At 48.3% G+C, this 14,507-nt stretch overlaps 1 protein-coding gene across 1 annotated transcript; it reads right to left on the bottom strand.

Annotated features, from left to right (window-relative positions):
* Window positions 1–10,228: 10,228 nt before the first annotated feature.
* On the bottom strand, window positions 10,229–14,014 carry LOC119394070 (notch-regulated ankyrin repeat-containing protein). Its single transcript, XM_037661292.2, has one exon. It carries the CDS (start codon window positions 13,884–13,886, stop codon window positions 13,572–13,574), a length of 315 nt encoding a protein of 104 aa, XP_037517220.1. The 5' UTR covers window positions 13,887–14,014; the 3' UTR covers window positions 10,229–13,571.
* Window positions 14,015–14,507: the final 493 nt, after the last annotated feature.

Genomic DNA, 14,507 nt, shown 5'->3' with positions numbered 1-14,507 from the left:
TAGTCCCAGAATCCCGGATCGCTTCTCTAGCCTCATCACTCCAGTTGTGGGCCACACTCGGGGAAACGAGTGTCGCTTTGGTCTGGCGCCTCACCACTAATGGGAAAATCAACAACGGCGTTCGCCCAGTGATAAGAGTCGCTCCGCATCTTGCACTTAAACTGCACGAAAAACAGCTGCTGAGATATTAATGACTCACAAGTCGCGTTGACCTGTCTACGGAGTCACGCAGGCGGAAACAGGCGCGGCGGGCATGCGAGCGTAGCTGCATACTCGAAATGTTTCCCTAGATACAAACGCGCACATCTCATGTACACTAATATAGGCAGTTTACCGTTGCTTTCCTTACACGGTACTCAAGAACGTCTTTCATTCGCTATATTCGCTATAAAGGTCGAAACTTATATTAGGCGCTTCTTGAAGTTAAGTGTAGCATACCGATGGAGCAAAATTGTAGACGTCTTGTACTGTGCAATTTCTGTGCCCGCCAATGCACTCCAGGTGGTTTAAATTACCCGGAGCCCTCAACGACGGCGTCTCATATAGCCTGGGTCGCTTCGGGAAGTTAAACCCCACAAAACAACAAAAACAAAGCCAAACAACGTACACGCGCAATTATACAGTTACGTATGAGACCCGGTCCTAATACGGGCCTGGCTCAGGCCCGAGCCCGACCCGAGCCCGGCCCGGACCCGATCCATCATCCAACAATCCCCCCGACCCGCAGGCCGGGCCGGGCCTGGGCTTTGGGGCCGGCCCGAGCCCGTGCAGTGCTCTAGCTCAAGGCTCGAAGTTCACGTTTACGTAGTGTAGTGTTTCTTGTGAGGGCGCCGAAATGCTGCTGGTGAATTCGAGCGGCGGCCAGCGCTTTCCGGACCTTAGCCCATCGTCTTTGTTTGGGCGCTAAGCACGCATGTTATAAACACAGCGGCCGTGTGAACTAGAGTGCCGCTGACACAGTTACAAATTGCTGGAAACTTCGATGATTTCTCAGACCTAGTGGCCTCTAAACGTTTGACGCCGACTGTACAGTCGTGCTCAATATGTCTTGCAACATGGGAGTGCGTGGCCTCACGAGCTCCAAGGTTGCCCGTGGCTTCAAATTGGGCTGAATTCCACAAACAGATGAGATTTTCTTATTTGGTATTGTCCCTAGGAGTATAGTTGTGGAAATAATAGTCGAAGCCATGCGTTATCCTGAAGCTTTTGAAGCCGCACGCTGCCGCGTTGCAAGTCGTATTGAGTGCGACTGTACCTCGTTTTTTAATACGGTAACCTGCCAATGTGAGTGAGTGAGTGAGTGAGCGAGTGAGTGAGTGAGTGAGTGAGTGAGTGAGTGAGTGAGTGAGTGAGTGAGTGAGTGAGCGAGCGTGCGTGCGTGCGAGCGAGCGTGTCCGCGCGGGCCTGCGAGGAGAGGACGTTATGTGACTGCTGGTTTCATGCAGCCTTATGAAACACTGCTTCTGCCCTTCTTGACATGCGCGTCACTCCTTACCATTTTCTTTCACGATTCCGGCGCATCGCTCGCGACGCAAGTGACAGAAGATGAGATACGTATCTACGCGCACGGGCGGAGCCAAGACAAAAAAAAAGCCGGCAGATCCCACGCATTGTGGGAATCGATGTAATGCGAAGCAGCCAGCAAAGAGCTGCATACATCGTCTTGTATGTCATTCAGGAAAATGCGTGTCATGGTTTTCATGTTAACTCCTATTATTTATGTTCGTCACACACTAACGTCGCGCAATACCAACTTCGGGGTAGATCAAGCTGGCGAAACGGCCGCCAGCGCACCATGAGCGCGGCATGTAAGTCATGCTGTACATGACATGCCTGTCATGATTTTCATGTTAACTTGTGTTTTTATGTTCGTCACACAGTCACGTCGCGCAATAACAATTTCGGGGTACATCAAGCTAGCGAAACGGCCGGCAGTGCCCCATGAGCGTAGCACGTAAGTCATGCTGTACATGACATGCCTGTCATGATTTTCGTGTTAACTCGTGTTTTTATGTTCGTCACACAGTCACGTCGCGCAATACCAATTTCGGGGTAGATCAAGCTAGCGAAACGGCCGCCAGCGCCCCATGAGCGTGGCACGTAAGTCATGCTGTACATGACATGCGTGTCATGATTTTCGTGTTAACTCGTGTTATTTACGTTCGTTACACAGTCACGTCGCAAGATACCAATTTTGGTGTATATCAAGCTAGCGAAACGGCCGCCAGCGCACCATGAGCGTGGCATATAAGTCATCCTGTACATGACATGCGTGTCATGATTTTCATGTTATCTCGTGTTTTTATGTTCGTCACACAGTCACGTGGCGCAATACCAATTTAGGGGTAGATCAAGCTAGGGAAACGGCCGCCAGCGCCCCATGAGCATGGCACGTAAGTCATGCTGCACATGACATGCGTGTCATGATTTTCATGTTAACTCGTGTTATTTATGTTCGTTACACAGTCACGTCGCAAGATACCAATTTTGGTGTATATCAAGCTAGCGAAACGGCCGCCAGCGCACCATGAGCGTGGCGCGTAAGTCATGCTGTACATGACATGCGTGTCATGATTTTCATGTTAACTCGTGTTATTTATGTTCGTCACACAGTCACGTCGCAAGATACTAATTTTGGTGTATATCAAGCTAGCGAAACGGCCGCCAGCGCACCATGAGCGTGGCATGTAAATCATGCTGTACATGACATGCGTGTAATGATTTTCATGTTATGACTTGTCATTTATGTTCGTCATACAGTCATGTTACGCCATACCAATTTTGGTGTACATTCGATTAACCAAGCGACCAGGAGAGCACAAAGTCGTAGGCGGATAGATAGATAGATAGATAGATAGATAGATAGATAGATAGATAGATAGATAGATAGATAGATAGATAGATAGATAGATAGATAGATAGATAGATAGATAGATAGATACGCTCAATGTCGCAGAAGTTCGCTAAGAAATGCTTCGCATTTAAAAAAAAAAGCACATAAAACAATCAATAAATTGTCGCAGCAAGCCGACGCGCAGGCGGCCACTCTTTGCGGGCCACGCACGTCGTCTTTGCCGAGCGCGGGGTCGTGCACTATCTCCAGCACGTATAGACACTGGCGAAAGAAATAAGGTAGGTTCGGAGGCAACAAAACACCTGCATCATCGACGAGCGGAGTTTCAGGGCCGCTTTTGAGACTTGCCGAGAAGCCAGCTTGAATTAGCCGCCGAGCCCAGAGCCGGGGAGGGCAATAAAAGCGACACTCTCGGCCGGCGATAACAAGTGGTTACGCGGCACAGCAGCGTTCCGGCGTGGGAATCGCCGCCTGGGAGCGGGCACACCGCCACGGGCGTTTGGGGACCTTCGTGCATTGTCGTGCAACAACGTATGGTGCGCTTCGCTCAGTGCGCGGCGGATTTCCTTGGTTTCCACGCTGAGGAAACACGACTGTCATCTGGATAATGACTGCGAATTACTTTTGTGTACTTCCTACCTCTGCGCCCAGTTTTTCTTTTTTTTCTTTTACCTCCCTGTTTCCTCGAGGTGCTGTCATCATGGTGGATAAACATAATTTTTTTCATTCACGTAGTTCATCTCGACGAATGCCGAAAAAAAAAAAAAGAAGTTTGTTTCTTAATCCAAGGGTGGGGTAAGATTTCGGAGCTTCATCGCATGTGGTCATATCAGAGGGGTGTCCGCATTCCGGGCCCGTATTCACACAATAAAAAAGAAAAGTCTTACGCCTGAACGCTTGAAGAACAAATTCTGGCAGATCGCTGCGCAGAAGAGTTTTGCGACTTTCAACGACAAAACAGAAAGTATTCCGTTTTGATATTCGGTGGATTCTGTTCCATTGTTTAACGTTGATCATATCAATGGTCTCGCTTTTTTTTTTCTAATTTAATCTTACACTTTTCTGCCAACACTGAACATGTTGCAATACGGAATCGGCGACCACTCTGTTCTGTTTGGATACTATGAAGGCACATTCAGTTATCAATTGTTACCTTCAAGTTCTGCGCAACAAGCTGTCTTCCTCAGCATGGAACGCGTGTTGGTCTGTATGGAATTGCACTTCAAAATCAGACAGGCTTGTTTCCATACCCTGAAGAGTGCAATAGTGGAAATTCCGGTCGCCCTCAAATATGGGAGTGTCACGTGACCTGAGCATAAGCGTCACGTAGGACGTCGTACCACCGCCGGAAAGCTTGACTGAAAGGGAAAGGTTCTGCATGGCGTTGCGTAAGCATAGCCAGTTTTGCCAGTGTCAGTAATTGGCCCGTGTCATTGGGGGGGGGGGGGGGGGGGGGCAGTGACCTATATACGCCGTGCCGCCTCGCGGTTCTCGCTATTTTGCCAGCATCACTATACTGTCAGAACCAGAGTCGATAGCGACGTGCCGCTCTACCAATGACGTCACACCTGACGTTCCTGCGCGTGTCACGTGACACTCCTGCATGTTACGGCGACCGGAAGTTCCACTATTGCTCTCTTTAGGATATGGGTGCGCGCACTCTACAACGCACACATATCGGTTCAGCAAAAAAGAAAAAAAAAAAACGTTAAGAAGCGTTTTGCTCAGTGTAATAAACTGGGGCCAAATTCACAAATATTTTCGTTCTTATAAGTGTCATCGGTCATTGATGCTGTAGTCGGATTCCCTGATGATATTACCATCAGGACAGGTTGGAAATGTTCTCTTACGAATTAATCTAGCGCTCGGTGCTTTTGCCATTGCGTGTTCTATAATTTTTCGCAATTTCGCGCTGCTAAACTTGCGGACGAGGGTCTGGATCCTGGTCACGGCGGCAGCATTTTGTAGGGAGAAATGCAAAGAACACCCGTGCGCTTAGATTTGGGTACACGTTAAAGAGCCCCTGGCAGTCCAAATTAACCCAAAGTTCCCCCTACGGCGTGTCTCATAATGATATCGTGGTTATGAATGAATGTTTTCATAATTTTCTTTTTATATATTTAATGTGCGTTTTCTAATATTTATGAAACTGCGCCAAAAGACGAGGACTGCAAGAAATAAACATACAGAACACGACTGCGCTCGTGATGTTCTGTATGTTTATTTTTTGTTTCCTCCTCTTTTCGCGCAGTTTAACGATGTCTAAAAGCTATGGACCAACTAGCCCTCCAGAACGTCTCATAATAGGCAACTCTTGTTTTTTTCTTTGTTTTTTATAATTTTTCTTGTGCTACAGCATGGTTGCTCCTGGGCATGCCGCGTAATGTTTGTTATTATTATTATTATTATTATTATTATTATTATTATTATTATTATTATTATTATTATTATTATTATTATTATTATTATTATTATTATTATTAATTTCCACTTCCAAATAGTTTAATTCTGTGGTTTTACATACCAAAATAACAATCAGATTAAGAGGTTCGGCGTAGTGAGGAACTCCGGATTAATTTTGACCACCTGGGGTTCTTTAACGTGCACCTACATCTAAGTAAACGGGTGTTTTGGCATTTCGCCGCCATCGAAATGCCGCCACTTTGACCGGGAATCAAACTGGCGTCGTCGACCTTAGCAGCGCAACAGCTTAAAGTTGCCGCGGTAGGTTTTCTCTTCCAGTACAGAGCATGTGCTTAGGTGGCAAGCTTGCGTCCTGTTCAATGAAGAACTCTCGATCAGTTGCAGCGCTGCGCGAAGACATATGTTAAGATAAAATATCATGAAATGAAGTACGCGGACAAAAAAATGTCCACAGGTTTCCCTGGTCACCCTTTTATGGCCATGTTTATGACATTTAGATTTGTCCGGTTTTCTGACACGTTATAAGCTTTGCGGTCGGTTTGAGGCCTTCGTGTGACGACGCTCCTGCAATATCCTGGAGGATCATTTCTCTTTTGTTGTTGTTGTTGTTGTTAATCAAACGTGTTTTCGCTTCACATGCTTACGTTTGCATGCGCGTTCAAGCGGCGGAGCTCCTAAAATTAGCTAGAAAAAAAAAAATCTCCATATCTGTATACATATAGTGAGTGGGCTGTATATATAGCTGAAGTGTATACTGTCCGCATAATTCTTGCTTGCTTGGGTGCTTAGAAATTGGAGCGAATAGCTAAACAAGGTCTACGAGAAGACAGGAACAAGACAGGGAATGCGCTTGCCCCTGTGTTCTCGTAGTCTTTGTTTAGTTACGCTCTCAAACTTCTAAGTAACATGAATCACCAACTCTCCCAATCAGCCACTTTGTCTGACCCGCGCTTTGTATGTGTGTGTGTGTGGGGGGGGGGGGGGGGGGGGGGGGGGGGGGGTGATTTAACTGCTGTGATCGATTGGTAGTAGTCAGACGGCATTTCCTTGCTCAGAACGGCTTGTAAACAGCCGGCGCGCATTGTTCTCACGGCTATCGCTATTCACCGATTGGATCAGAAAAACCGTTGCGATTGACGTCCTTCCAAATCTGGGCTCCGAGTGTTTTAACTTCATCGACTCCGCTGGACCCCCTAAGGCCTTGATCGCACACAGAGCACTTCGTCCAGAGACGATTGCCAACGACTGGAATCGTGGTTATATTATCTGTCTCGTTATTCTCACGATCAACCACGCTCAACACCACGATCAACAGTTCTTGGGAACTAACACTGTATATATGTACGTGATCGAAAGCTAGCGGGCATAACTATATAGCCAAGGCGGCTGGCTGGCCAGTGGTTTGGGTAATAAAATTTCGTTTTGCAAACTGTTCTGATAAGCTGATCACTGTCTATACCGAGTAATTATGACGGTGCTGCGGTGGTAACTCCAAGTATGAGTCGCATCAAGTTGTAAAATGGTTTCGTAATTGCTTGGTTACTGTGAGAACTATGATACAAGGCCGATATGTTCTCACAGTTTATCGGTTATTTTCCAATTATCCTTTTATTCCACGCACGCTTAAATGTCGGACCCTCTACCCCATGCCGTGGTTTTGGAGTGACAGCGTCCGTGACTCGTATGATGCTCCGGCTTACGATTGACAACGTACTGCTAATCAGCGCAATTATGTTATGTGTAATCAACGAATAAATTGCGATATGAAGCCTGTATACATATAAATGTCGGCTCGCGTCGTGCTCTCTATGAAAGGCATAGATCTGTTATAGTATAGCACATAATATCCAGCACGTTTTTGGATTAAAGCTGCTTCTTTCCTTCTTTCTTTTTTTAAAATTTAAATTGGCACATACGCAGGGCACTGCGTATGTGCCAATTTTCTATCAATCCCTCGGAATGTACACATGTGCTTGGATACGGGTAGTATTCTCTTTGCACACGCCTTTAATCGCCCTTATTTAATCGACAATCAACATAAATCGCCTTCGTACCCCCCTCACCACTGCGCCAGCATGCGCGCATTCTCCCGAATGGATGTATGCGTTTCGGCACAGCTTGCGAACGGTGCAGGGCACAAGAGTAAGAGCTACATGACATTAAATATGTAGCCTGTTCCCGTGCCAGAAACGCAAACATTGCACGAAATCACACTTTGAATATTGCACGAAATTAAAGCTAATTGTGCGCATCGTACAATATACTGAAGCAATAATATGGCCCACACTCGTTAAATATTTTCGAAAAAAAAAAAAACCCTCCCCCCCCCCCCCTTCCCTTGTCTTTTTCCTTCTGTTCAAATCCACCAGGCCGCTGTTTGGCGTTGAGCCGAGTTCCTTCAAGGGTTGCAGAAGACAGCTCAATATTATCCCCCTATTCGACAACCACACCTGGTCGCTGTTTGCACTACAAATGCCAAAGGTGAGAGCGCAGTCTTTGCCACAAAGACTTGCAGTTTGTTGTTATCTTTATTGAATTCTTTTTATGCAATAAACACTCATCGAAAATATGCTCTGAAGCACACGTTGTTGGGCTAGTCGGTTCATGTTCTTTCAGAAGCCACGGATGTGGCTATTTGCTCTGAATGTTCTACGCATGGCGTGCACAAAACCCAAGTGTGTATTTTCAAGTATGCAACATGCCCGATTTTTACTTTTAAGTTTACAAACAGTACATCTAGGCAAAACACTTTTGTCTCGCATACGTAACTGTTAGGCAGCATGTGTCCGCGACAGCTTTGTTTTGATCCTTCAGCAAGGCCGCTTTTCAAGAATCAAGGACAATTTATCCATGCCAAAATTGAAAAGAGATGTACACGGGCGAGAGCATCAAAATCAAATGTTGCACCGGAACCGTCACGCTTTAATACTTTATTAGCAGGTGTTATTAAACATTCATTACGAACGCAGCACTTTGTAAACATTGCCCATGGGCAATGTTTACAAAGTACTATATCAACAAGAGTCCACAAAGCAGTTCGTATTGAGGCCGCATGCTTTGGACGAACAGCGAGCGCTGTGCAATGCGCGGACAGCTGTGTAAGACGTGAGTAAATGAGATGGAGCACTGAATTCGTCTTGACTTATTTTTCAGCAGCGATTGCTATTAATGGGTAAGCCTTCTCAAAAGGAAACCTCGTGCAAAAAAGATAAGACGCAACGTGGCTTTTGTCTTCCTGCGTTCCGTTACCTCTCAACTGTTTTGTAAACGCATTAACCCGAGTGGTCCGACATTCAGCTCCTTTTAGAATGAGCTAGCAGCGCATGAAAGGACCAACGACCTCTTATGCGCTACTTACACCATTCGAGCGACGCGTAAAATAAAGGAGGGAATAAATACTAAATAAACTTGCCTTTTTGGTTACGTCCCGACGATCTGCAGCAAATCCTTCTGTTGCTATCCTGCTTCCGAGAGCCGAGCTGAAGGTCACGTGGTTATGTGCTGTCGATGAATGAGTACAGGGGAGTCGAGAGAGAATTGTGGGTGCTATGATTAGTGGCTGGGGTTTATATAAATTATTTCTCAATCGTTTTTTGTCGCAGCGGTCTCTTCAGCCAAAATGAGCGCAAGTTGCGTATGCAGTGTTCCGGACAGTGCGGGACTGCCGGGGACCGATAATCGAAAGAGGCTCATTATATTATATATACATGCTAGCTATGCATGTTACGCAAAACAGTCGAGAGTTTTCATACAGCTAACTTAAGCATGCGGCTTACGGTGGTGAGGGCGTTAACCTCGTTCCTCAATATGCATGCTTCGAACCTTATCGGCAGAGTTGGCAGTAATCAAATTACAGAAGTAAATTACTCTTTCCTGTAATGAGTAATGTAATGAATTACTTCAAGCGAGTAATTTCAACAAAGTTACTCGCTACTTTCCCACTTACTTTTGACCAAAATGTAGCACGTCCGCTTCCCGTATGGCGTAAAAATTTATCGAAAAGGGGGTCAAATAAAGTTAATCTGAGTGCCAAGCCTCAGGCGTGGGAGGCTGAACAAAGATCTCTCAAGAGTTTTGTGCATATAAATAACGTGTGCATGAGTTGTGTGTGAATGATGGGTTTTTGTTAAAGTGATTTCAAACTAAATTCATTACTTCTCAAAAGTAATGGTAATGTAGGGTCATTACTTTCGGCCAGCTGTAACTTGCAATGTAATCTAATTACGTTTTAAGAGCAATTTTGCCATCTGCTTATCGGGTTTCATGTAGCTTACATGCGTATACCTCACTTGGCAAGTTTAACGTATACGGTGTGCTTATGTGCACTCCAAGGCCATTTGGCGTACACACAAACATGGCCACTTCCATAGCTCTCGCTTCAGGGTGAGCTGTTAGGGATGGCTGCGTTCTCGCTATCCTTGATTCCCAATTACTCGCGAAATGACTTCCCTGAAATCGCGAGTTTCATGCGACCGACTAGCGTGTCCAACGTTTGAGACCTTTCTTCGATTATGGTACCCGCAGACCCGAAGCAATGCGTCTCCATGGAATCGAAATGGTGAACGTTCTGTGTTGGCACGGACTTGATGGTGGTCCACGACTGTACTGTACATTTGCGCACCCGTACAATCGATGTACTAAATGTCAAGTGACAAGCACCGTAACGTCCCGCAAAGTCCTCGATCCTAATGTATACGTATAATTATTTCCTGCGCTATTATACAACTGCCGTGTGCCTATTGTCATTTTCCCTGTAATTCTTCCGCTCAAAGCTCACGAAAACGGCCCTTGTCGCAGCTCCTGCTGCCTCTCGCAACAGGAAGGTAAAAAAGTCGGCGGCGGAGAATGAGAAAAAGAGCTTGCGTCTCGCTGAAACCGCGTCTGCTGGGTCCTTTTCGACGTTTCCCAGAGGGAAAGAGGTCGGAGGCAGCATGGAACGAAAAAATACTCTTCTTTTAGCAAACAATAAACATTTTAATCAAACAACGTGTTGCGCAGTCATTCATTCTGTTTGTACACACATACACACACGCCACGTTTAGCGTGGACCAAATAGAGGAGGCTGTACAGGAATCTGACATTGCCTGGGAGCCATTAAAAAAAAAAAAAGTAAAAATACTGGGCAACATGAGCGGCCGCTCGCTTATTTTTTTTTTCTTTTCACAGTTTGCACAGACTGAAAGTGACATTCTTGGTTAACAATATTCAGTATGAACAGACAGAAGTATGTACTACACTTCTTCCTTTGTTGAAGCCAACGTACACAAGCGATATTTTTTCCAAAGTACAGACAAAAAAAAGAAAAAAGAGGCATAGAGACAAACACTGTCGATGTGACAGCCCATACTCCATATTTTCACGCGAAACAAACTTTCAAGCTCGTTCTCAGCGGGAGCACCACTGCCGAGAGCTGACACATCGCGCACCGTGCATCGAAAGTATACTACGGAAGGAACTTGTGGACATCCATTCTCTTCGCCGTCTACGTTGACCACAATGGTTACACAGAGCAACGGGACCAGGGATCTAGCCACGAATAATTGCTTCGTTTCCAAAAAAACGAAGAATCTGGGGCGGATGAGGTATGCATTTTGTTTCTTTGGGTGGAGGGGGGCGTAAGAGATTGTGGAGTAGAAACATAAGCCGCGTACAATACAGGGACGGTATCCTCGATTGCGGTGTTGCGCCGGCAGCCCAACACCGAGCCCGAGCAGTCCACCTTCTTGGCGGCTCACCGCTCTTGAGAGAGACAGACTGGATAGGTCGAGCTACGTGTCCGCGATCCCATCTGGGCCGCTACTGAGAACCCAGTTCCTGACAGCGAGGCGGCATGCGCTCGAGGAGCGGCCACGACCCATTGTGCACGCGAATAGCACGGGCGTCCTTGGAGTGGCAGAATAGGAAGGAAGGGCAGGCCTCGGTGCAACAGCCCGTCAAGGCGCACTGGACGATTGCCATCTCGCATTAAAGTCTTCCGCGCGTCGATGGATTGCACGAAGGGAAGGAAATCGGCCCGAGTGAGAGACACACACACACACAGAGAACGTACGCATGCACAGGCTGCGGCTGCGGCGGCGCATTTCCTTCGGAACGAGGACATCGAGAGAGGCCGTGAGAAAGAAGAGAAAACGGGCACCGGCCGGTCCCGTGTGGGCGCTCGCTAATGACGCACCAAATCGTTTTCCCGCCGCGCACACAGCCTAGCCAAAAGAGATGACGATAATAAAAGGTGCGAGTGGAAAAAACAAAGAAAGAAAAACGAAAGCGTGAAGGAATGATCGGCGTGGCACGGCTGTGTCCGTGTCCTGAGGAGTTGCGGAAAAAAAGCCCTGCGGAGGTGGCGTACTGGGCTCCCATCGCTACGGAAAACGCGGCGCTCCTTTCTTCGCTGGCACCCCCGCAGTCCCGTGTCGTTTGTTGGACGGCGAGCTGCGCTGGCTCGAAACGTCGCGCGACCCGTACTGCTGTATCCGGTACGTAACTACGTCGAATGGTTGCAACGAGCGTTCCGAAAAGCCGGGAGCCAAGGAAAAAGAAACAAACACATAGAACAGAGACTGGTGGCGGGTCCACTTGTGCACGCTCTCGTCAACGGTATTTCATTCACGCGAGTCCTTCCCGATATTCCCTATCGGACGAAGTGGGGCGGATCATCGCTCGTTTTCTTTTTTTTTTCTTTGTGACGAGAGCCGCTCCAATGTGCGTGTGCAGCAGCTCAAGGAACACCTGCACGCTTTCCGTAACGCGAGAGCGCACTCGAAACAGGAAGACGAGGGAGCACACGCAGCGCTCAGCAAACGACTTCGTTTGCTGCGCGCGACGGGTATCGGCAAAGAACGACCAGCCATGGACTGAGTAGAGAGGCAGTATGTAACATCGGAAAAAGTTAAAGGAATAAAGTAAGCGAGACCTGCAAAACGGAAACCACGACGTTTTTGGCATCGTGTAAGAGACACAAATGACTACGGATAGTAAATGCGACGAATCACTCTTAAGCATCAGCATAGGCTGCTGTATTCTTGATTATTGGATGACCTGAAACAACACAGTTGCAAAAGTAAGTCTCGACTATATACCAAAAAAAAAAAAAAAAAAAATCAAGAAGTTTACCCAGATGGGCTACAGGTGGTCATGGAGTTTTCAAGAAGCCAAACCTACCGAATAGACCGTAACAATGGAAAAGACGACTCCCGTTGTTTTTTCCCCTGATCAGAGGGTCTCAGCAGCCCTTTTCCGGCCCCCGTGGCTGCAGAGCAAACCAGGCTTGCTGGAAGCATCTTGCGGGCGTCACTCATGGCTCGAGATATCCATCAAATTATCCAGACACCACAAGAAACCACTAACTTCACCGTACGCGCATTGGACAACCAATGGCCTGGAAAAATTTTCGAATGACTTCGAAAATGATCCTGGCGATCACATTTCTTCAACGTGCATAGAAGGCGCCGAAATTTTCGCGGGAGAGAGATTACTCGCAACGAGGCGGGTGCCAAAACTTCGGCTGAATAATGACACGGTTACCGTAGATGAAGGTGCTGACCGGGAGCCGGCGCCTCCATCGGGCAGGGTTTGTTTTCTTCGCGCCAAGCGCGAGCAGCCAAGCGAGGCGCGACACCTTACGGGATGCGAAAAGGTGACCCTGAGGTGAGCAGAGCAGCGCGCGCGTCTCTCGGTGGAGGAGAGTTGCTCGCGCCGTCCGGTCTAGTCCGGTTTTCGCTTCTCAGCTAGCGCTGCTCACAATGGGCCCGGCGCTGCGAGAGGAGCGAAATACGAGCAGGGGAGGGCCTACGGGAGATCCACCGATAGCATCGCTATGCTGGGAATGAGATTAGACAGGTCTGGAGCGGAGAGGAGGCGGTCGCGCGCACGCTTGGCCTGCGCATACTGCTGCCCTGCGACGAGGATTGTCTCGTGGAGAGAGAGAGAAAAAAAAAGAACAGAAAAGAAACAAAGCAACAATATTTCGTGACATAACTAAAGCGGCATTACTAGTCAATACGAAGGAGGAACTTGTTCGCTACAGCCTTTGGAAATGTAGCCATACACAAAAACGTTCGAGTATGTACAGACTGCCATGAGGCTTTTGCTCTGCAAAACGTGCCACGATGCAGAGGTGGGTCATCGTGGCATGCTTTGGTTCGGTGTGGTTGGTACCTTGCCTGCGCCGGAGTCCGGGTCTTGCGCACGGCGCGAGCACGCCGGCGGGCTGAGAGAAGGCGTCGTCGGTAGTCTGTTCCTGAGATTTGATTGGTCCGGCGCAGGAGCATCGCGCACACTGTCCCAGCACCACACGCTACCGACGGGGTCCGCTATTGGAGATGAGATACAGCGCAATGTCCTGGTGCCCACCGTAGGCGGCGATGTGGATCGCCGACCAGCCGTCCCTGTTGGCCAGCCGCGTGTCGGCGCCGAACTTGACGAGCAGCTTGACGAGTTCGAGGTTGCCCTCCATGACGCTCTTGTGAAGCGCCGTCTGGCCCTCGTGGTCGTAGAGGTTAACGTTGAGCGAGCCCTCCCAGCGCTGCAACAGCCGCTTCAGTTCGCTGGCGTCGCCCTTCTTGACGGCACGTTGGAAGACCTCCTGGGACATAATCTCCGTCTGCGACATGGCTCACACACGCGCGCACACAGCACAAACACGCACACAAGCGGACCCGACCGCGGCGACTAGATGGAGGCAGCAGAGGCTGTGACCGACGCCAACCGCTCACCCGCTGCCATTAAGTGCCCCGCCAGGAGCCCCTCTCTTTTGCAAGCGGCGCAGCGGCGCCAGGAGGCGCGCGCCGCTTTCCCGCGCAACGTGCGCAGCCAATGAGCGGCCGGGAAAGGCCTTCGGGCACGTTACACCGCGCGCCCGATTGGCTTGCAACGGCTTTCTCTATTGTTATTTTTTCAGCGCCAACGCCATCTCGCGCAGCTTCACCACACTACATTTGCGTGCACTGCGGCGGAGCTTAACCGTGGGAATTCAGGGGCTCCGTGGGAATTTCTCTTCGCTAGCCGCGGGACTCCAGCCCTGCCACTTCTGCATTCAGCAACGGCCGTTTCGATAGCCGCGTTTTTTTTTTTTTGCTTCTAATGAGTATTTTGCGAGCTCTTTTTAAATGCACATTTCAAGAAAACACATGAAGTTACTTGTTAGAGCTTGTAGCACTTGTTGTTTCCGGCGACTTGTCATACAAGCAGGAGACAACCGCACTAAACGATAAATAAATAAAGGGAGAGTGTG

The sequence above is a fragment of the Rhipicephalus sanguineus genome, chromosome 1 (genome assembly GCF_013339695.2).
Source record: "Rhipicephalus sanguineus isolate Rsan-2018 chromosome 1, BIME_Rsan_1.4, whole genome shotgun sequence".
NCBI classification, from domain to species: Eukaryota; Metazoa; Arthropoda; class Arachnida; order Ixodida; family Ixodidae; genus Rhipicephalus; species Rhipicephalus sanguineus.
This window is presented reverse-complemented; position numbering and strand designations above follow the sequence as displayed.

Excerpts from the sequence above, each read along its gene's own strand:
- LOC119394070 (XM_037661292.2), bottom strand. The coding sequence starts at position 13,886 with ATGTCGCAGACGGAGATTATGTCCCAGGAGGTCTTCCAACGTGCCGTC.